The sequence below is a fragment of the Gymnodraco acuticeps genome, unplaced genomic scaffold (genome assembly GCF_902827175.1).
Source record: "Gymnodraco acuticeps unplaced genomic scaffold, fGymAcu1.1, whole genome shotgun sequence".
Taxonomy (NCBI): Eukaryota; Metazoa; Chordata; class Actinopteri; order Perciformes; family Bathydraconidae; genus Gymnodraco; species Gymnodraco acuticeps.
This window is the reverse complement of record NW_022990966.1, coordinates 4,164,730-4,187,804: the sequence shown is the minus strand read 5'-3', so window position 1 is coordinate 4,187,804 and position 23,075 is coordinate 4,164,730. Positions and strand designations below refer to the sequence as shown.

At 42.0% G+C, this 23,075-nt stretch overlaps 1 protein-coding gene across 4 annotated transcripts in view; it reads right to left on the bottom strand.

Moving 5' to 3' along the window:
- The window catches only part of LOC117558884 (protein jagged-2-like), a 54,913-nt gene that overhangs the window by 4,188 nt on the left and 27,650 nt on the right, over window positions 1-23,075 (bottom strand). The window contains exons 5-25 of one of the 4 annotated variants that reach the window (XM_034235360.1): window positions 22,323-22,383; window positions 17,640-17,770; window positions 16,609-16,728; window positions 16,367-16,480; window positions 15,616-15,729; window positions 13,867-13,980; window positions 12,816-12,862; window positions 11,981-12,154; window positions 11,730-11,880; window positions 11,457-11,621; window positions 10,734-10,847; window positions 10,113-10,226; window positions 9,555-9,668; window positions 9,238-9,357; window positions 8,763-8,790; window positions 6,448-6,533; window positions 5,696-5,809; window positions 5,447-5,562; window positions 4,667-4,933; window positions 2,923-3,054; window positions 266-421 (exon numbers count right to left, since the gene is read on the bottom strand). In XM_034235360.1, coding sequence (XP_034091251.1) covers window positions 266-421; window positions 2,923-3,054; window positions 4,667-4,933; window positions 5,447-5,562; window positions 5,696-5,809; window positions 6,448-6,533; window positions 8,763-8,790; window positions 9,238-9,357; window positions 9,555-9,668; window positions 10,113-10,226; window positions 10,734-10,847; window positions 11,457-11,621; window positions 11,730-11,880; window positions 11,981-12,154; window positions 12,816-12,862; window positions 13,867-13,980; window positions 15,616-15,729; window positions 16,367-16,480; window positions 16,609-16,728; window positions 17,640-17,770; window positions 22,323-22,383 — 2,552 coding nt within the window. Of the gene's footprint in view, window positions 1-261; window positions 422-2,922; window positions 3,055-4,666; window positions 4,934-5,446; window positions 5,563-5,695; window positions 5,810-6,447; window positions 6,534-8,762; window positions 8,791-9,237; window positions 9,358-9,554; window positions 9,669-10,112; window positions 10,227-10,733; window positions 10,848-11,456; window positions 11,622-11,729; window positions 11,881-11,980; window positions 12,155-12,815; window positions 12,863-13,866; window positions 13,981-15,615; window positions 15,730-16,366; window positions 16,481-16,608; window positions 16,729-17,639; window positions 17,771-22,322; window positions 22,384-23,075 lie in introns of all 4 variants that reach the window. The other 3 variants (XM_034235358.1, XM_034235359.1, XM_034235361.1) reach the window with 3 other exon arrangements.

Sequence of the window (23,075 nt, the reverse complement as noted above, 5' to 3'; positions counted from 1 at the left end):
GGGGTCTGAGCTGAGGAGACCCTCAGGATGGAGTGAAGGTGTGCGTGCAATATACCGGAGGGCCAGATCTAATGGTGATTAGAAATTATCCTGCGGGCCGAAATTAAATCCACCAAGGGCCTGATTTGGCCCCCGGGCCTTGAGTTTGACACATGTGCAGTAGAGGCACAAAATGCAAATATGAACCTGGAAATTAGCATTATACGTTAACATTTTTTATTTAAATAATCTTCATATATAAATCAGGGATGTGTGACTCACCAACAGGCGGAGGCTCCACCGGCATCTCCACCTTGACCTCAACCACTGCCATCATGACGGTGCTGTTGTGGCGTTTGGAGAGGGCGCTGATGATGGAGCTGGCTGCCTTCTGGATCTGTCCACGATCAGCGTCACTGGACCGGCCGTCCTGCTCAAAGGACTGCAGAGACAGAAAGATAACGAGATGGAGGTCAGGAACCAATTTGTGTTGCACTGCATTCCACATGGTAAAAAAAAGCTGTTTTCACATTTCTGGGAGAATATGTAGGCAATGTTAATTTGGTGGTTTTGTAGGACCCATTAACATGCAACAAACAATTCTTTCGCTCAGATACACTGCTTGTTTTCAGTTAGTTTGGAGCATCTGATAGTTTGTTACAGTGTGCCACATGTTGCCCTAAAACTGTGTGGTTACTTAAAAAGAACATTTAGCAATAATAAAAAAAATGGCGATTGGGACTAGGTTCAGTGAAGAAACTGACGGCACAGATTGATCAGCTGACAGAAGGGAAAGAAAAAGAACGCCTATTTGCCAAATGGTCAGTGTTGCTTGAGGTTATGGAGAACAACAAGAGAGAGAGAGAAGGAGAAACACACATTCATCCGTCAGAATAAAAGAGATTCCCATCCTAACATCTGGCAGGCTGCGGACCCCCCCCCCCGCTGAGACCACAGAGGGTGGAGTTAATTGCCTAATAAGGTGCTGAGGGTGAGAGCAGGCAGGAGGTGGGGGGCAGAGGGGGATTAGCTGTATGCTGTGCAGTTCAATTAGGACAAACAATAGAGAACAGGCCAGCTGTGCTCCCCGCTCGGCCAGGGACAAACACTCCTCTTTTCTTCTCCTGAGAAAATCCGCAGCTCATTCACACACCTCTAGGCCCGCCCCCTGAGTGATTGACAGGCCACATCATGCTGAGTATCCTACTATACTGCCGACTGTGTGAGTAGCACTGAGGATCAAAATGATCATTAACTAAAGGTTTGCATTGGATACTTTGATACTTACATAGATATTTTTGTATTATTTGTATACTGTATCATATTAGCATAAACAAAAGCAAAAATTAGCTGGCTACTACTTTTTTACTGAACATTTTATTTATTTGTTTGGGACTATTTTCAGCGGCGGATTAATCCACATATGTTGCTCAAGTGTGTATTTGATGCAGCAGGGCATTGTATATGGGATTGAGTTACATACTTAAATATAATGATACTACTCACAGGGATTTAACCTACTGTTTCTAAGACACTTCATGATTCAAGTTTGTTTGTTATTTGATGAACCAGACTTTCATTTGATTAACTTTCATTTAAAATCTTCAGTGAACTTTGAAGACTTAAAAGCTGATACATCTGTATCAAGCCTTGTTAAAGAACATTGTGACAACCTGAATAATGAAAAAGCTCCTCATTCCCCCCCCACACATACACTGAGACATATTGAAGCACTCAAGGCTTTGCAACAGAGCATCTCAGGCATTTACAAACACACAGAGAGCCTTTAGAAGAGAATACATCGACCAAAAATGGCCACAATCTGCGGAGCTGGATTATAAAGATTTCCTCCACACTTTGAAATGAGGGCTGACATTTTGCTGCAACACGAGTCGGCAGCGAGTGGGAGTGAGTTTTTTTCTTATTATATGAAAGCCTTGTTGTGGGGTTTGGGTGGATGTCAGGTTGGCCACTCCTTTTCCTGTATCTGTCACTCAAAACAGGCCAGCAAACATCAGAGGAGCAAGAGCTAATCCCATCCATTAAAAGCTTAGAGCCCCGAGGTGACTGATTCCCCCCCCCCCCCCCCGAGTATGGGTGGCCGAGCGAGGAAGAATAAGGGAAGACAGAGAAAAGAGGAGAAAGAAATTGGAGTGGAAAAGACAGCACCAGAGAAAAAGGTAAGGAGAAACAGAAAACAGAAGAAGAGAGAGACGAAGATCAGCAAGGTATCCCAACAGAATTGCTAAATCTCATCCAGATGTGTTTAGAAAGCTTCAAACGCCTCTCCCTCTTCCTGTTCTTCCTTTCTTGTTTCTTTAACAAAGAAGACAGATTCGGAAGTAGAAAAGCTTTGGTTTTTACTGGAATCCTCTGGAAGCAATTTGCAGTGACAAATAAAGTGTGATTGGAGGTGGGAGAAGAAAAGAGGGAAAGTGACAGGCAGCTTCTAAATCTGTTTGAAAATGGGAACTATGAAAATAAGCCCAACGTTGTAAGACACCAGAAACGATGCTCTTATAAGACGTAGATGAGGGTAAAGATGTTAAAGCGAGGAGGGCTCAACGTGTTGCCTTAAGCTAGCAGCTAATGCTATTTCCAAGGCACATTGTAATTAGCATCCGTCTTGATGCAAGAGTGGAATGTGGAGGACAAACAAGAACAAATAAAGATTCTGTTTTATGTAAAGCTAGGCAAAACTATATTAAGTTCATCTTTAAGTAATATCGTTACAATTAGTAATAGTGTTTCTTTTTTTCAAGGTTGCAAATCGTAGACTTTATATCACTTATTAAATGTACATGAAACCCAGAAAGATCATGGACCATGCATGCAATCCAGAAACCTTCTAAAATAAAAGAGTACCACCAAAGAAAAACCTTTTTTTGGATCAATACCCTATGTCAATGTGTGTGTGTGTGTGTGTGTGTGTGTAATATTCACCATTGCGACCTCCACGGCGTCGCTGTTGGAGTAAGACAGGTCACAGAGGATGAGCAGCGCCCGCTTCTCCGCCAGCGTCTGAGTGACCGGGAGGTACCTCAGCTCCGAGCAGATGTTCTCTACAGTGGTGCCCTGACACACACACACACACACACACACACACACACACACACACACACACACACACACACACACACACACACACACACACACACACACACACCACACACACGACACACACACACACACACACACACACACACACACACACACACACACACACACACAACACACACACACACACACACACACACACACACACACACACACACACACACACACACACACACAACACACACACACACACACACACACACACACACACCCACACACACACACACACACACACACACACACACACACACACACACACACCACACACCACACACACACACACACACACACACACCACACACCACACACACACCACACACACACACACACACACACACACACACACAGAGATAAAACAGATTAGTATCTGCGCTGCTGGCGAGGAACAATCAGCTTCTAATTCCTCCTAAGTCTGTTTCAGATGCAGACGTTTATAATATCCTCCCCGGGGAGACTGTGGCTCAGATCTCAGATCAGTATCTCTTCAGAGGAACCGATTCATTTCCATTCATAAAACTTCATTCAGACCTGCAGGGACGCCATTGAACGTTTCGTGATAGAGTAGTAAACAACAAAAACACCATGTTGACTAACAAGAGAGAGGATCCATTCATGGAAGAGCACATCTGCCACTTTAACTGGAAGTGTATGGACTTTCTCTCTTGCTGCATTTAAAGTCTATTCCCTCCACAAATTGGCACCTTTTTGTATTCTTCAACAACAAAGGAGATCCAGGATCCAAATCTGATACAAATCTGCAGCTTCACAGACTTTTCTTCCCTTAATGATTTGTTTTCTCAGCCTCCAAACATCAATATCTTCACACATGCTGCGTGGTAGGGTTTGATGAGGTGTGGATTTATAAAATGAGACAATCTGTCAACGGAGTCAAAAATAGGCTCTCATCTGAATACAGTGAGGAATGACACGTGTGTGTTTGTGGTTGCAGATTCAAACAAGAACATATCTCAACACATTTTCTACCAATCCAGCAATTATCAAATGTTAACAATGCAGGGTGGGAGGAGAATGATTTCAAATGTGTTGTTATGACATGACACATCAACATGGATGAAAAATGACTTGATTGGATTGTAGGCGCGTTGGTGGTTTTGCAACTGTCTCTTCAGACTTTTCTCTCATTGAGAACTCGCCAAAGTATTTCCATGCACAAAGCGCTATGTCTTTAATGTTATATGGCAGCTGTGGCTTTGAGAGGTCGTATTCCAATCAGAAGGTCAGTGGTTCGATTCCCAGCATACTGTCCTGTACTGTACTTAACCCCAAACTGCTTCATGGCCACCAGTGTGTGAATGAGTATAAATGTTAGTCCCCCTGAGCACAGTGTGTGAATGACTTGTAAATGCTAATAAATGCATTTTGCCATTATTGATGACCGAGCATACTTAATTAATTTGATACATTTTGTGGGGTATAAAATGTAAAAATTGCATGGACTAATCCTCCTCACGATTCACTTGTTAAGTCTGACCCGTAGTCCAAAACCGATCTTACAAGATATTACAATTATAACTTTACTTCTGTATCCAACAAATAGACAGCTCCTTACCTGCGGCACTTTGTCCTTCTTGAAGATGAGGGTGATGCGAGCGCAGCTGTTGTCAAGGTAACCGCTGTTGGGCTCGCACTCTGTGTGTAGGGGTGTCGGGGGGTCGGGTGTAGAACACACACCCCACTGGTGGCAGGGCGGCGAGAAGCAGGTGAGGAACTGATGCTCCACACACTCGTGACTGCCGGGGCAGGGCGGGGGGGTTGAGTCCGCAGGAGGAGGAGGAGGAGCCTTCGGGAGGAGGCAGGGCCGACGGCCACATCGCACCTGGGGGAGCACGGTCAGTCAGACACTGCTTTCACTGGGTTTAAACATCTTTTATAAGTCGATTCTGTACGTCTGTGGGAAGCACTTATGATGCTTATGAGGCTATCGTCAATTGTCAAAGATAGCTGCTGTTTGCTTCAAAGTTAAAGTGGTGAATGTAGATGCTGCATTGAAATGTAAAGCACTGAAAAGCCAAGGAAATCCAAGTGAGAGCCTGCTTCCTGCCACTCATCAGCCTGACAGGACATCGATCCCCTATTGCTTTGAATGTAACTATACATTAACGCCGATCATCGATCTCCAATGACATTGCTTAATTGTTTGCCTGACTGAGCATCATACTTGTGCTCCATGTAGATAAATCATCTTTTGATAGGATTGGCGAATAGCGGAAAGTCCCTGGATGGTTTGCTCTCAATCTATGGGTGTATTGCTAGTTTTTATAACCACATTCAAAAGGTTTATTACAACATTATCACTTTGGTAATAAACAGTCTTTGCTGTGAGCCTTACCTTGGAGCAGTGCACGTTTCCGTTGACACACTGGCAAGCGTTACACTCCTCATCCCAGCGGCTGCCGTGGGGAAACTGCAGACCGGCATGACGACACGACTTCCCGAGTCCGATGACTGGAGAGAACAGAGGAGAGTTTCAGAACAAAAGGAAGAGACTCGGTTGTCAATCCTCTTCTTTATGTACCCAAGGTACTCCAGGAAATCTACCAAACAGTATAAATGGGTGATAGAGACTCATGGTACTCACACTTCTGACAGCGAGGTCCAGCGTATCCTGGAGGACAGACACAGCGGTATCCGTTGATTTCATCCATGCAGGTTGAACCTTCGGCACAAGGAGACGACTGACACTCATCGATGTCTGTAGAAAAAAAACATACATTTAAAAATTCAGTACAAAGAGGATAATGAGACCTTAACGTCAATACACTAGAAGCAAAGTGTCCAGTTGAATCCCTTGATTTACTATTGATGTTAGGTCCAGAATACAGAGTAATGATCCATAAACAGAGCGAAAAAGATGGGGAAGAGTTCTTAGTCCCTATATATCCTATCTTTTACAATTCACACAGGTCTTAATGCATTGATCTCCTTCAAGTATTTCTCTTTAGCCGAGAAAAATCTGAGCTTTGAGAGATTTCAATGTGATATTCAAATATCTTCAATGAGTGATGGAACTCAGAGGATCTTTCTTCGCACAATGGGTTTATTGCAGTTTGGTTTGAAACGCATCAATTGGATGACACTCTGGCTCTGAAAAGGCCTTTCTGAAGAGATTTCTCCCAGAAGGCCGCGGGAGAGCGCACTGACCCGTCTGACGGACCTCAGCTCTGACCCGGGCTCAGCGCAGAGGGGAGAGGTTAAGACCGTCTTCCTAAAAGGCTTCCTAATCTGCCGCCCTGAAACAATCGGCTCACACTCCCCCGCCGCGGCCTTTCACCTCTGACCCCCCGCCCACCTGACCCCTGCACACGCCCCCTCCGGTTCCCAGGGACTCACTGATGCGGCAGTCCGGTCCGGCGAATCCCGGGGCGCACTCGCAGCGAAACCAGTTCACACCGTCCACGCAGAGGCCGCCGTTGTAGCTGCAGAAAGAAACAAAAGACACATGAGTTCACCGCTGCTGCAAAACCTGAGGTTCACAGTGAGCTCAAACAGTAACACTCCTTCTACGTTGCTTCTAATGTCTTCCCTGAGGGGGAAAGCCTTCTCATGCTCCATGCTTTATGTTAAACTTTGAATCAAGTCCATCAGCTGACGTCCTTTCTAGGGAAACACTGAATGTGGTGTTGACGTCTGCCTGGAATTCACTTCAAATAAAAAGATAGCTCACTGCTGACTGATATTTGACATTTAGTAGATTTTATTTTTTACCAAAAGTCCTGCGGACACGTTTTGAACACTTAAATGTAACTATGTCTCTGAGCTGAGTGATATAAAGTCAAAAGTTTACGTTGCCTCATTTCTAATAATCCCTTAAAAGGAGTTCACAAGGAATCGCAAATGTGTCAAAAGTTTCATATGAAGACCAATGTTAAGAATTCACCAAAATAATATCCCTTGGCTTTATAACTATGATCTAATAAAATAGGTTACTTATCATTTGTGCCAGCTCTTGGCCCATTTCCCTATGATAACTTCAGCTTTAAATCCTTAAAAACAAACGTATACAAAAATAACCAGTTTGTAGGAAAAAGAATAAATGTTGATCTCTTTTTCAGTTAAATCTCAAAATACTAACTTTTGGTTCTCAAATTTTTTTAACGTGAGGCCCTAATCCTCTTCCGTAGGAAAGTGAATAAACTGGATATTTATTTTCTTTGGTGAACATCTCCACACTGACCCAGAATGTACTACATTAACATCCACACCACTACAAGCGGCTGTAAAGCCATATTAAGCCTCTGAGGTCAGAAACAGGTGGAGTTAGTCTCACGTTCTTCCCCCTGAGCTACAACATCTACCAGACTTTTCTCCTGCAGAGACTCTGAGTGTCAGCAGCCTGAAGCTGATCCCTGATCAATGTCCAGACTTCATATGTAAATCCCTGCTGACCACATACTGAGACCCCCCCCCAAACACCTCCACTCCTCACAGCTACCCCCAGGTCGAAGCCGGTGAATAGTGAGAGGGGCTCCTCTTCACACTCACTCTACCCCCTCCTTTAAGAACCAAAACCTCCACTAATCCACCTGTCAGTCATTGGAGAGGGGGGTGAGGAGGAGAGAAATGGGGGAGGAAAAGGGTGGCTTTTGTCCTGGCTAGCCTCTCTGATCCAGAGAAGCAGTCAGCAGTTCTCCACTTGGTGATTTTTATCTCGCGAATACAAATACAAATGACAAGCTCTTAAAATTCAAGTTGATGCGTTACCAAAACCCTCAAGAATATGAAAAGAAGTGTCATTTTAAATTGACATTGCCCAAATTTGGAAAGCAAAGATTTGAGACTTTTTTTCGCATTTTAATCGTCGAAGGGAAAATTGGGAGCGTATAATCAGAATGTTAGTAGGTTTTGTGTATGAGTTGATGGGAAAATATGTACTTACTCACATGCTCTCTATTATTTTTCCAAAACAAGACAGTAAATCTCTTAATGTTGGAGTTTAGCCAGACCCAAGCCAGGTGATGTTCCTACATTCATTTACATTAGACAGGAGTTGAGGTGAGGATAAAGCTGCCGCACGCAGCATTGATAAATAGTCACTACGCCTGGGGGCTGCAGTCCAGGCTTCAGATGAATCCATTCCCAGGATCAACTGAGGTCAAGTTTAACTGACATTTAGATAACAGTGGAAACTAAATCGTAATCAATACCAAAACAGGTAATAAGCAATGCATTGCCGATGATTCAAAAGTAGTTTGACATCATGATTTACACACGGCATCTATTGCACGTCTGTCCGTCCTGGGAGAGGGATCCCTCCTCTGTTGCTCTCCCTGAGGTTTCTCCCATGTTCCCTTTAAACTGTGGGTTTTCTCTGGAAGTCTTTCCTTGTATGATGTGAGTGTCCAAGGACAGAGGGTGTCGTATTGTCACACTGATATTCTGTACAAACTGTGAAGTCCACTGAGACAATGTAACATTTGTGATATTGGGCTATATAAATAAACATTGATTGATTGATTGATCATTAAAAGGTTGTTACAGGGCAAATTCTTTTTTTTTTAACCATGCAAGAAAACTCCAGCTAAAAGCCTTCAATGAATGTCTTTCAGACGTCTACATTTCATGATAATCTGCAACCAATACTAGGTGAAAATATTGAATTTCTGCTCTAAAAATCAAGTAAAACAATGAAAAAAAAATAGTCTTACCATAGATGCGGATTGCAGTCGTTGACATCTGCAAAAGAAAGAAGAGAGACCGCATGACAATCAGTTACTTTAACATTTCAATCCAAGCCAAAACCGGCTTGGATCATTTCCTCTAAATCAGACAATAAATCTGTTTTAATTACAAGTTGAAGGTGCATGTGAGGTTGTAAAAACAGAAGCGGTAGCGCATAGAGGAATATTCTCAGGTATTTCTGCTACATTGAGAAGTTAAACAAGCATGTTCGTGTCAGCATCCAATAAATAATAATGACGGGGAAACTACAATTTATTGGAAAGTTGAGAATGATCTAATTTGGCACAAAATGATATGCGGATGAACTTGTCGGTTGACGCTCTCAAGGATAGAAATATTCATCCATGGACTCGAATTTGGACTTTTTCATGTTTCATATTTTCTTTTGTGCTCTTTATTTTCTCATTCTGCCATAAAGGGCCTCTTTAAAAAGGGACATACTCTGTGCACAGGTGGCTCCCTCCCAGCCGTCCTTGCAGATGCAGGTGAAGGCGTCTCCTCCTCCTCCGACACATGTCCCTCCGTTCTCACATGGACGGGAGTCACATGTGCTGTTCTTGGCTAAAAAACAAAAACATTGAAATCCTATGAATTTGTTTTTCATTCTGACCACCTCACAATGGGAGCGCTGCTCTTTTGGCCTGTGTTCACGTAGTCTCACAGATCGTAACTCTGCGGGACCATATATTATTATTACACTACCATTAGCAAAGCCATAACATAATAATGAGAGTGAGATAAGAACACTGAATGCCTACCTGTATTGCAGGTGCTGCCACCCCAGCCTGAGGGACAGCTACACAGGAAAGAGTCTCCGTGGTCGTAACACGTCCCTCCATTACTGCAGGTGGTGGAGTCGCACTGGCTCTCACCTAAAGAAAACAATGGGTATAAATGTCACACTTTTGAAATCGGTGCCAGGGTGATGATTAGTGATTACTTCAGCTTCAAAGTAGAGATCAGAGGCAGGGAGGAGAGAACAAGCCCACACAGCAGCAGGTGACGGCATCATGCATCAGAAAGGAGAAACTGAGGTCATAAAACACTATGAGACCTGACATGTTGGAGAAGATGGTACTGAGGACAAAGATGCATCATAACAGTGTCACAGGCTTTCATTTCCTTTTTGCTGTGATAGTTAAATTGCCTTTTTCCTAAACAGCAGCCATTTTATTTCATAACACACCATTCGGCTAAAATGCCTGTTTAAACTTCATACACATTTTTCTTCATTTTTTTATAACAGCATTTACAAAGAAATATAAAAGAAAACATGTTAGCGAAGTAGCAGTACTTGTTGATTTTAAAAGACTTACGGGAGTGGCAGGTCTTTCCCTTCCAGTTGTCCACACAGTTGCAGTAGAAGTCGTTGAGCAGATCCACACATTGGCCTCCGTTCTGACAGGGGTTCCTGTTGCACTCATTCACATCTGGAACAAAGTCGAGCAATGGGATTATTTTAGTCATTGATCGTATAATGATTGTGTCGGGATTACACGGAGCCTTCATGTCTTGAAGCATGAGATAAACCTGTTCAAAACTTGACAGTTATATTAGTTTGGCTAGTTTTGACAAACAAATAGGTCTCATATAGACCATCTCTAAAAATGAATGTACGTGATGGTGTCATCTGCAAACTGGCACAACTCCATTTCCACTGTATTTAGAATCATTCCGCTGGTTTAGTTACCACACTTTTCTGATTCCTTTCATGCCAAAAAACACTAGGTTGAATCGTCATCCATATTTTTCCCAGACTGCTGATTGTTCCTCTGCTGCTAGAGGCTAGTGAGGCATTTTCCCCAGAGTATTTGACTCACAGGCAGCATGACTTAACAAGGCTCTTTTCCAACGTTCACATGCCTGTACTGTTGCTAACCCCAACAAACCCAGTTCTCACACTAACAGACACACACTCATACTGTACACACACTTACCAACATCACATAGATTACCCTCCCAGCCGTTTGGGCAAACACACTGGAAGGAGTTGATCCCATCGATGCAAGTGCCTCTGTTCTTACAGGGTGAGGACGCACAGTCGTTAATGTCTGCAAGCAGAGAAAGGACAGATATTTACACATGTGAAATTATGAAAACAATTATTTGGCTAAGTTGTTGTATTTTTGAAAAGCATCAATCGAATTTTTGCATTTTGTTGGGTTTTGTCCTGCATTTTCTGTCATTTAAGGTTGACAGCGCTCAGTTTTTAATCATGCTGTCTGAAAAACTGTTATTTTGTTCAAATGATAAATAAGACTCAGCATAAGTCTCAAAAATATATAAATAAAATAACACCCACTACTAACAGCTTTTTTGAGAATAAGAGAAAATAGATGAGTTTGTTGTGTATAAACATACAAAGCATTATGTAATGGTACCAACCGAAAACTGCAATGGAATCAGATGCAAAACCTTTTTCCAGCCTTTTCCTGCATATGTTTTCCTCTTGATTTGCCTTGTGTTTATTGTTTATCTGTATAAAGTAAACTAAGAGTTATAATTACTGAAACCTGAGTAGGATACACCGTAATAATCATGTGGTGCCCTGTGATGGAAACTGATGATAAATATAGTGTGTGTGTGTGTGTGTGTGTGTGTGTGTGTGTGTGTGTGTGTGTGTGTGTGTGTGTGTGTGTGTGTGGCTATTAATGACTCACTCTCGTGGCAGTAGGTGCCTGTGAAGCCCGGCTCACAGGAGCAGCTGAAGTTCCCGGCAGGCAGGCTGATGCAGCGTCCGTGGGGACCGCACACATTGGAGGAGATATGCCACACCCGCTTTTGGGTGTCATTTGTTGCCACAGCAACTGTGCAACTGTCAATCACTTGGTATGAAAGAAGTGATATAAAAGATCAGCAGGGCAAATAGTTTGTGCTTTATTAACACAAATATATTTAGAAATGATGGATAAAGGCTTTTCCAGGTGTATTACCTTGACAGTGGTTGGTCTTGCAGTGGTCCTTACGCTCTGAGCAGGTTTTGCCCTCGTAATCGTCGGGGCAGCTGCAGTAGAAATCTCCCACCAGACTGTGGCACTGAGCCTTATTGTGACAGGGGTTCGGGCTGCAGGGGTCATTCTGCACCTACCGAGGGAAAACAGGAAGGTAGAGGTGTTGTCACAAACAAGGGAAAAATAGCTGTAAGCACAAAACTGTTTTTTCACTAGCTGCATCTAGTCCTCACCTCACAGGTTGCACCAGCGAAGCCCTGCGGGCATTCACACATGAAGCCGTCGATCAGGGCCTGGCAGCGCCCTCCGTTCCTACAGGGACTGCTGGTACAGCGGCTCCTCTGAACCTCACAGTGCCGACCCTCAAACCCCGTCTGGCAAACACACTGGTAGCCTCGGGCCACCTTCTAAAAAACAAAAATAACATGAGAAGTTAACAAACACTGCTGACAAATGTCACTCAGGTGCAGATAATTAAAAGTACACAGATTCAAAAATTAGATATCATTCAAGAAATACGTTCTTGTTTGGTTGAAGCAACAGCAAATGTAAATCCACAAACATTCTTCCAGTTTAGAAATATGGGGATATTGGGAGCTATCACGGCCAAAACAATTCAATTAATACATTTCTGCCCAGTTGCTAGAATTTGACAAATGGCATTACAGAGTTGAAAATAAGCCCACTCACCTCAATGACTCAATTTGTCAATCATAACGATGCCAGTGTGATAATATGGCATTTTAAATCAAAACATCAATTAACTACTTTTTTTGTTGTTGCAATTCTTTAAAATCATCTCGTCAATTCCCTCATCTTATAAACCTATATTAAAAAAGGAAAATCCCTTTAAGGCATTGCAAGTCATATGGCACAATCTTTCAAAACCATTTTACCCTTGAGGATATTCTTCTATGTTCAGGTTATTTGATGATCAACCGATAATCTTGTTCTTACTCCATTACTGCGTTATGTTACGTAACAAACTATATATAGCATAGTTCAACAAAGACCACAGTGTTTTTGAACGCTATAAAAAACTCCACATTTGACATTTGTGAATCTCACCTTGCAGGTCCCTCCATTCTGACACTGACCATGGCAGCTGTTCACATCTGAGAGGAAAACAAACAGAGAAAACGTCAGGTTTCAGTTGGACAAATGGAAGTGCAATAGGTGCTGAAACATGCAGCTGCTACAGAAGAAGTAGTGGAAGATACAACCAAAGTGAGGTGATCCATGCCTGAGGAAATATCAGATGCAGGTAAAGAGTTGCAGCGAGAACATACATGCACTGCAGAAGTTAAAACTACCCCCTCAAGATTTTCTCTTAAAGATCAATCAGGAAAAAGCAAACAGTTAAGTCTTATAGCTTGGAAGAGTAAAGCCAGGGTGTGGCAGGTATAAACAGCCACCTTAGAGCAAAAGAAAGGAGAATTAATAGAGAGCTCATTTACTAACCCCATTGTAATGCACTAGCACTTCCCCATGGGGATGCATTAAAACATGTCTCTGTGGTTGATGAGAACTTAAAATTCTAATTTAACAAGAAAAAGCTACGTTTTGCTAGCGTTCAACAATAATACAGTCTGTGGGTTTTAACCATAAGCTTTATATCAAAATGCCATTACTATACTAGATCAGCATTCAACTACGAATTAGGCTATGTTTTTGGTAGCCGTTGAAGAGCTATATATCATATAAGCAGTAATAAAACATTTGTTTTTGTCCACATTATGAGCCAAATTAGCTTTTTACTAATTAGCATAAAAAGGGTAAGACTAGATCATTTTGCTAGCATTGTTAGCAAAAGGCGATTAGCATTCTGTCAATGCATTATGGAACATGTTCAATTGAACTATGTTCAATGCTGACTAAATAAGAAAGTTATTTTGGTTAAATATATAGTGTTCTCTAGTATAACATGATATGCCTCTAAAACTATAACTATATACTACAAAACAAATCCAGAAACATGATTGTTTTTCAGAGAGAATGAGAAGTGAGAAGAAGCTAGTGCTACAGAAGCTAGCCAGCCAAGAAGACTAGCCTCCTGCTAATGCGCTACAGGTAGGAGGAAAGAGGCTGAAGAGGTATAATTTTCTGGATAGATACTGACTGATTTCACAGTTCTTGCCAACCCATCCAGGAAAGCAGGTACAGTGATATCCACCAATCAAGTTTTTGCAAGAGTTAGCATTGAGGCAAGGCTTCCCCGCACACTCATTAACGTCTGCAAAATGGAGATTAGAGACACAGAGAGAATGAATCAGAGAGCTGAGAGCGTGCTCATAAGCCCCGTCACCAAGCATAGCTCCATGTTGTAAAACACTCTAAAATTACAGGAGAAGAAGGTAGGTCTCTGAACTCTGACTTCAAACTGCTTCTTTTTTTTAGGGGGAGCTTCTTTTGACACCCCTCATAAACACCACATCTTTAATGTTGCTCAACCCTACTTGGAAAATTGCTGCTCATTTTTCATCAAGAATGAATCACAGTTTTTGAAATCATTGTTAGGACTTTCGACATACGATACAATGCAAAAATAATACTTTGACAGGTGTGGTTTACGGAAATTTCACACATGTCCTCCTGTCTTGAAGTAATTCAAAAATAATGTTTTTCTTTCCGGAACTGCTCAATGATTGTTTTGGAAAGAGCCTGCAATGCCTTTACGGTATTTGACTGAAACTATGCATTAGTATAATAACTTTCTTTGCAGCTCAATGAAAGCGTTCTCTTCTTCCTCCTCATAAGGAAAACAATAACCTTTAATGAAGTTACATTAAAAAAATAGCTGACATCAGAAGAACATATTTTCTTGTGCAGTAGAAATGATTATTATGCAATAGCTTTTACAGTTTGGAACATTTCAAGTGTCTAATATGCAAATTCGAGCCTGTGTGTGGTGTGGCCTGTCTGCTGTATCTCAGATTTCTTTCATAACTTTTATAGGTACATTACCCGAGGTCTTTTTCATGTAAAATTGCCAGAACATTTACAGGGTGAACTCTATGTCTCACTGGGTTTCATGTGCCTAGCGCCCCACTGCTCTATCCTCACCCCTCCTTTGGGGTTAATGTCTCTCTATAGCATTCCCTGAAGGCCAACCTGCGGCATTCCAAGTGGTCAGTTTCAGAGGCAGCCATCGCCGCACCCGCCCTGCCGCCTCACTATAAACCGACTCAGTGCATTAATACTACTCCCAGGAGGTAAGCGGCACCTGTTGGCCGGCCTGAAACTAAACACCCCAACCCCTTCCCAAAAACCCAGCCTCGCCCGCTCCCACTACCCCTCCTCCTCATCCCGCTCACCAGAACCTGTAACACAAACCAAAGCATTTCTGTTGCTCCCCGCGTGTGTTTACAGGTTATGAAGTGTTTCCTGGGTGAGGTTTAGAGGGGTAAGGGCTCCACTATGTCGGGGAGTCGCCTCACCGTAGATGCAACCCCGTTACGCCCAGTCTGGAGCCGAATATAACCCCCCCCCCCTCGCGTTTATTTTGTCCCAAGGCTAGCAGTTGCCAGGCTGGAGGTTATTTTTAGCTTTTCTCAAGTCACCTGGCTCGAGTTGCAGATGATACCCAGTGAGTGTGTCCATTGGGCGTGCATATATACAAACACACACTCCCATTTGAAATGAGTGGCCCTCCTGCAGTAATACTACTGGTTAAACGACACAGCGGCATAAACAAACACCCAGATATGCTGTAACTCTGCAAGAAAATGGGACATTCGTTTTACGTGCAACACACACTGAACACATCGGCTTTATTACAGAAAATGACATTAAGCAATGATCAGATGTACACTAACGAGTTACTCAAACTATAAAAGGCTAATCTTATTAATCACTCAGTGAGACGTACCTATCTGGCAGGTCTTGCCCGTCCACTGTTGAGGACAGAGGCATTCGAAGCCGTTCTCCATGTCCACGCAGGTCCCGCCCTGAGCACAGGGGCTGGAGGCACATTCGTCCGTGTCTGAAATATAAACCAGACTCATGTTGAAGCCAATTATCATTTATAAAAGTCACACACCAGCTACCACTGGTGATATTGATTTATGTTTGCATACTCATCAGATAGTTTGGAAGTTCTTAAAATCAGACCACTGGGATGGTGAAACACTGCAAGTCGCTGCTAAATTAGCCTGTTTAGTTCCTCTCCTAACTTTATAAATCCATCATAAAACCACTAAAAGATAAAGGCGTTACCCGCCTACACCCTGCCAGGGATTTAAATCTGGTGGAAAAATACAAATCCCATTATTTAAAAAGAATGTACCGATATTTTTTTACTTAAAAACTTCTTATTTAAAAGCTGTTAGTCAATACCTTTATATATGCCCTAATATCAGAATGAAATTGAAGCCCCAAATTCAAAGAAATACATTTTGATCACCTTAATAATGTCTAAAATTGTAGCTTAGACTCTGATATTTTAAATACTTTGACTTAGTTGAATCCCAAACACAAAGCTCTTTACAAAGAATATTAAGAATCAAAAACCCGATCAAGCAGTGATTGGAGAGAAGTAAATAGATGTTGTAGAACTTGTTGTGCGCAACCGAACAGACCACATATTATTTGTAGGTTATATTTTTGTATTGCCCCCTCACCTTTAGCACAGGTGGGCCCGGACCATCCTGCTGGACAGTGACACTCAAAGCCTGATGGGACTTCATGGCACGTCCCTCCGTTAGCACAGGGGTTGGAAACACAGGCATGCTCCGCTACAGAGAAAAGTTAAGAACAAATTAGCAATGCTTGTAAATCTTCAATTGGATATATCTAACGTTGCCTTGGACGTGACATGGCAAACCAACTTTAATTAATTAGTTAATTTGATTCATAGTCTCACCAATCTCGCAGTTTTTGCCAGAGTAGCCGTCGGGACAGGCGCAGTTATACTCATCGGGCTCTGTGTTCATACACGTCCCTCCGTTCTTACAGGGCCGGTTGGTCCCACAGTAGTTCAGATCTAGATGAAAAAAACCACTTAATTTACCCTCCTGTGTTTTTCTGTGTGAAGCACTCGGGTAACAAATAATAGGCAACTTGACAAAGGGAGAATTAGGGCAGGAGATATCTGACAGCTAAGGAAATGTAAAAGAAAAAACATAAATCTAAATATAGTTTAAATGTTGCACATGTCATCATTCTGCAGCTCTGTGCTCTTTAACAGTTACACACAATTGTTCTTTCAGGCTATATTTCACTTTTTTTCTTGCAGAACATCTGATTGTGGGTTACAAGGAACACAATGTAAGAACATATTTACTGGAAAACATAATTTCTACTTCTGCATCTTGACCAATCACACGGTTACCTCATGCCACTAACGGCATGTGGCGTAACTCAACGCTGTGCAGGTTTAGCCCATTTACTGGAAATTAAAAATACTGTTTGAAAATCATACTGTAGTGTTTCAATGTACTTCTTGGAAGTTGCATGAGTTTTGAAATCTATCACAGTGAGTATGAAGCCTGCATTAATGTTGTTATAGTTATTGTTTAGGGATAACATCTTGAACATGTTTTACATCAATGCAACCAATGCAAATGGAAAATAATTGAAACCAATGTCCGTCTGAAAAGTTCAAAAACTATTTAATACGATCTAAATTCCTTCAGCATGCTTTGGAAAACCTAAGATATAAATTATGAAACATTCAGAGTTAGCGTATATAAAACACTAGAAAAGTATTTTAAATCTACAAACCAAATCAATTTTATACCATAATGAACTCCATCAATTATCCAAATGACCTGAAGAGGCCTTTTAGATCATAAGTGAAACCTCCTTGATAATCCAAAGCAAGTTGCCTCTGACTCAGCACTTATAGTTATCCAAAAGATAGATATACGTAGTTATTGTGCGGCTGAATAATACCTTTGTCACAGAGCAGACCCCCCCAGTTCTTCTCGCAGGTGCACTGCCAGGGCTCGTTGCAGGTCCCGTGCACACAGCCGGGGTACGGCAGGCATTCGTCACACAGCGGACCCTGCCAGCCGTAGTTACACCTGAACACAGCGCGGAGGAGGGTTAGTTTTATAGAGTGAGATATAATGTGCACCTGAGAGGAATCCCTGCAGTTTAATGTACTTCTTCTATCTTTCATTATTTCCTTTTCCTTCCTACTATTAGCACGTTGTTAAATTGTGCTTCAGCCTGAGCGGATATCAGGCACAAAGATGCACTTAATAACACGGGGTGTTGTTCATGAAAAACAATGATAGTGACGTTGCGATAACAAACAAGTCATTTAATACGTTTACAATGTGTGAGCAGCGCATGGTGCCGGGCAGCGTGCCAGTTTAACGTCCCCTGGTAAACATGAGGAATGCTGGAGATGCCAGGAAAAAAGGGAAATGCTTTCAAGTTATGTAGAAAGCGGAAGGCGATTAGATGAAGGAAACATGTTTAGTAGAAAAGTCCAGAATAAAACAGGAGGGTTGACTTGGCAGTGATTTGTCGGACAGAACATCTTCATCAAGGTGAATGACATGTTTGCTGCGGCTCCTAATCTTAGGACACACAGCGCCAGGGACATTCCTGAGTGTGTGTGTGTGTGTGTCCTAACATGCTATCAAGTGCTATCATTCATGTTCATTTTTTACTTTATTTGCTGATAGTTATGAAGTCATTATGTCCTTAAGTGAACTCTAATAATTTTCTCAGGAAGAGCAACTCTCTCTTCAAAGACTTTGTAGAAATAAGTGCACTACCAAGAATAAGACCCTGCACCAGAATCAAGTGAGTTGCTAAGATGCCAGTTATTCACTAGTTATATAACATAGGGCTGAAGCTGATGAATGTACTTATTATTGATTATTCTCTCTATTATCTTAATGCCTGTAACAATATTTCTCTCACAAGTCCATCATCTTTAAATTGTAAAAACTGTATTTTGTTGTTTTTCTTTTATTTAATTGATTATCAATACACTTATATTGTTTCAGCAATGTTCAGAAAATATGTTAAGCATTCAATTATGGACAAAAATGACTTGCTAAGATGCTGTTTTTGTGTCATGTGTTGCATATCTTCTCTCAGCCCTCTTCCTGAGTGTATCTGTGTGGGGGGGGGGCCACACTTGGAATGAGTGTGGGGTTTGTGGAACGAGGGTTCGACGTCTCGAAGGGGAGGCCAGTGCAGGGTTAGCTAATCTGTTGGTTTATGGCAGCACTCTGTTATTCCAAGGCCAGTGGTAACCTTGCCCCACCTGTCCTGTCATTTCTCCGTCGGGGAGCTATTTAGGGAACAAACGCCCCCCCCCCCCCCCCCCCCCACACTACCAATGTCCATCCACAAACACTTCAAAATGGATGCCGACCAAACACTTGGGGTCCTGCTCTGTAGTGAGCTGTAATGTATTGCAGCATGCTGGGTATTGTCCGGTATCAGTCCCTTTCTTTATGCTCTATATATAGGTCCAGTGCAACTCACTACTTCTATCAGGATTGTTGTTATTTTTATTTGGTTTTACCTGGTGTAATGACAATAAAGGAAGTCTATTCTACTTTAAATCCAGGCTGAAGACTTTTATGTGTGCATAATAAATCAAATAACCACTCATATCGCACTGTCACTTTTATTCTTGCATTGTATACCTGTATTATTCTATCTTACCTTGTTTTATTTGTATTCTCTTGGCTTTTAATGACTGTTTTTATATGTATGTTAATGTCGCTTGGTAATGTGTTACTTTTGCACTATATATCTTAATGTTGTTAATGATTTTTGGAAAGCTTTTTAAATGACCTTTTGTTGAAATGTGTCATGAACATAAACTTGCCTTGTCTTGCCTAGTTTATTAATCCAGGTTTTAAAATATATCTTCTTCTATAACTGGGAACCTAATATTACCCTGTCAATAGCTGGGAATCTCTATGTAGGTGGAGTTCCTTTATAAAGAACTCATTATCAATAAATCACATAATAAAAATGCAACCATGACAAAGATCTGTTTATGTCAAAGCATGCACGACCAGTTTAGCTGCATGCACAATTTGTAAGCTGAAACTCTCTTAACTGCAGTTTGACCGCAGCGTGAGTAAAAGCCCAGTTATGTGTGTGTGTGTGTGTGTGTGTGTGTGTGTGTGTGTGTGTGTGTGTGCGTGTGTGTGTGTGAGAGCCAGAGCCGTACATTGTTTATGTGTGCGGCTGTCCGGCACTGTGGTCAGCGGTGGTGCCCTGCACACTGTCAGGGTGCAGCAGCGTGGACAGTCTGTCTGGCTGCATTGTGGGAGTGCAGGGAAATGGTTTGGAGCAAAGGGTGGCATTACCCCAAGCCCCGTCGCTGGGCTGCTGCCATCCCATCAATGAGAGGGGCCTCGAGGGGCCAGCAGGAGCCCAAAATATCCCGCCTGCCCACAAACCCCTGCTCCGCTGCTGCCCCTCAGACAAACCACACCCAGAGGACGGGACGGTGGGCAGGGGTAGAGGGGCCTGTGGGTGTGTGTGTGTGTGTGTGTTTGTGTGCTGAATAATTTACAGGAAAGCCTCGCGCCCAAATCCAGCGGACGGACTTAGCCCGCTGTTGCCTAGCTACATGTTTAGTAGTGTCACATGAGGGAGCGTAGGTTGTGAATGCGCTGTGTGTAAGAAACAAGATACCAAACACACACTTTTAGTTTTCCTCTGCCAGGCTGCTGCTCTGCCTTTCTGTTTCTCACTGCTTTCTCTTTCTTTAGCCCTTCTGTCGCTTTATTTTTCTCTCTTTCACTTTCACATAATTTGTTTGGAAAATGTGACAAAAGGATGATTGTTTTGTTTACCCAACGGCTAATTTAAGCCTTATTTTTTTTAGTTTTGCTCATAATTGAAGTGTGATATCAGTCTTATATACTTTTATATTGAGTTAGAAACAAGCCAAGTTGTGGGAATCTTTTTCTGGAGCTTGCCACAAAAATTCACGTCAGAACCGCATTTGTTTCAAAATGTTATTTTAGTGATGACTCTGAAATGTAGCTGAAAGCTAAATAACGACGCAGTAAGTACACTATAAATTATTTGTTAATATTTAGGGTACATCAGGTTAGAAGTTACATTAGAAATGTATAATAGTTTCAGCATCATCCTTGTTGTTTGAAATGTTTTTGATATACATGTATGCTAACTAGCTTTTGCGCTTACAGCTGTTCTCCTACACTGATGTCACGTTGTGATTGACATGGACTCTCATAACTAACAACAAACTTTTGTACCCTTATATTGGATGGATGTTTGCTTCTCTTTTTCTCAGCTATGTGTATACGTGTGTGTGTGTCTGTGTGTGTGTGTGTGTGTGTGTGTGTGTGTGTGTGTGTGTGTGTGTGTTACTGGTTGTGATAAAGCTCTAAAATCACATGTTGACACATGTTCCTCTCTCTTCAAATCCTCCGGCCATTTCCGATGAAAATGTCAGCGTCACTTTTTCTTTTTCTTTACGAGATCTTAACTAAATCAAACCTGCCTCGATATATAAATGTCCTCCACCCCCTCCCCTCTGCCATCTCGCCTCTTCCCAAATACTTGCTACTGTGTGTGTGAGTGTGTGTGAGCAGTTGGGCTTTTTAAAGCTCTCATGCTCCGCTGTGTCTAAATGCACAGCTCAGTTTCTCATGTAATCAAATCTAAATGTCCCTCTGCTGCCTTTCCTCTTTACATAACTGCACAACAAGCGCCTGGTCAGCCTTTTTTTAAATGTCATAATACTGTATCTAACTTCACTCCATCTACGATAGAAATGGCCTGTTTCTCATTCAGTTTCCACCTATTTGTCATTGTTTGTCAGTTTCAATCTCGACTTATAATTCTCAAAATCAGTTATTTCTTCATGAGCTATTTTTGACACTAGAGAAGATAATACAAACACATGAGTGGCCATTATCCGGCTATCAGTCACCAGACTAACTTTTGGTTATTGTGATGACTACTTCCTTTTTTATGTTTTTTATGTTCTTGACTATGAAAGTAGTCCCTTCAGCTGATATATCCCTCCATCCTCTCTGCATCCCTGCCTGTTGCCTGTAGCCTATTATTGGGTGGAATGCATCGAGTGCCAGCCATAACAAGACCCGGGATAGGAGGAGGTGATGCGGGCTGCAGACATTACAGGGGGGGGGGGGGAGGCACCGTGCCTCTCTAATGCTGGAGGTGGACGAGGGAGGAAGTGTATAACAAAAAAAACAGAGCTTTTGTGTGTGTGTGTGTGTCTGTGTGTGTGTGTGTGTGTGTGTGTGTGTGTGTGTGTGTGTGTGTGTGTGTCTGTGTGTGTGTCAGCTTTAAAACAGGAAGCAGAACAATGGCTTCTGAATCAGAGTGGAGCTGAGGGATGGAGGTGGAGGGACGGGGTGGGGGGGGGGCACCCATACAACTTGGATGGGGGAGGTAGGGGGTGAGGCTGCTTGCTATGTTACCAGCAACAGACCCTCCCCCCCCCGTTCCTCATCATCACCACTCCTCATTAAACTCTTCCCATCCAAACAAAAGCATGTTCGACATCACTTAACAACAAGTGGAACAAAGGTGAACTAAGTGGAATAAACAAACAAACAAACAATTACAAATGGGGGAGGGGGGGTGACTCACTTGCATTCTCCCGGCACGCTGCATGTCCCGTGTTCGAGGCTGCATCCCTGTTTGCAGATGGCTTTTGGAAAAGGAAACAGAAAGTGACAAGTTAGTGTTAGTTTCAAATCAGATATCAGCATTCTTTACACCATCACTTCAAATGATTTCAATGGAAGAGTCTTTGCATGGCTGGCACTTTGTTTTGCAGGTGGTCAAATCACTACAATCTAATTTCCTGTGTTTTTTCTTTTTTGTGAAATGCAAGAGAGTCTCTGCAGCGTTAACAATGGATGGCAGAGTCAATGTCGGAAAATTGAAGGTGTCTACAGCGCTGACGAGAGTTTCCTAACATTCTTTGAATTCTTACAAAGTGACACTTGACATGAACATCAGTGGACTTCCAAGTGTTTTTATGAAAAAGGGCAGTGAGGAGGTAGAGACTAAGAAAGCTTCGTCCATGTCTAGACCAGGTACTTAAGGAATGCAAATATCTGATCAGATTTCAAATGCTATAGGAGTACAAGCACAATAAAGTGTTATCATTTATTGTTTTCCTTCTTCATTTGATAAAATCTGTTAAATGTACCATATTTTTGTATTTATTGATTAAGTTTGTGTTTAAAAATTAAATTAATGTCAATGTCCAAAATTGTGATTTCCATTAATAATGTTGGTTTAAAAGAAATTGAAAATATTTGCTAAAAATATATAAAAATAATAAATAATATAAATAATAATAAATGAACGAATACATTTTTTGATGTATTTAAT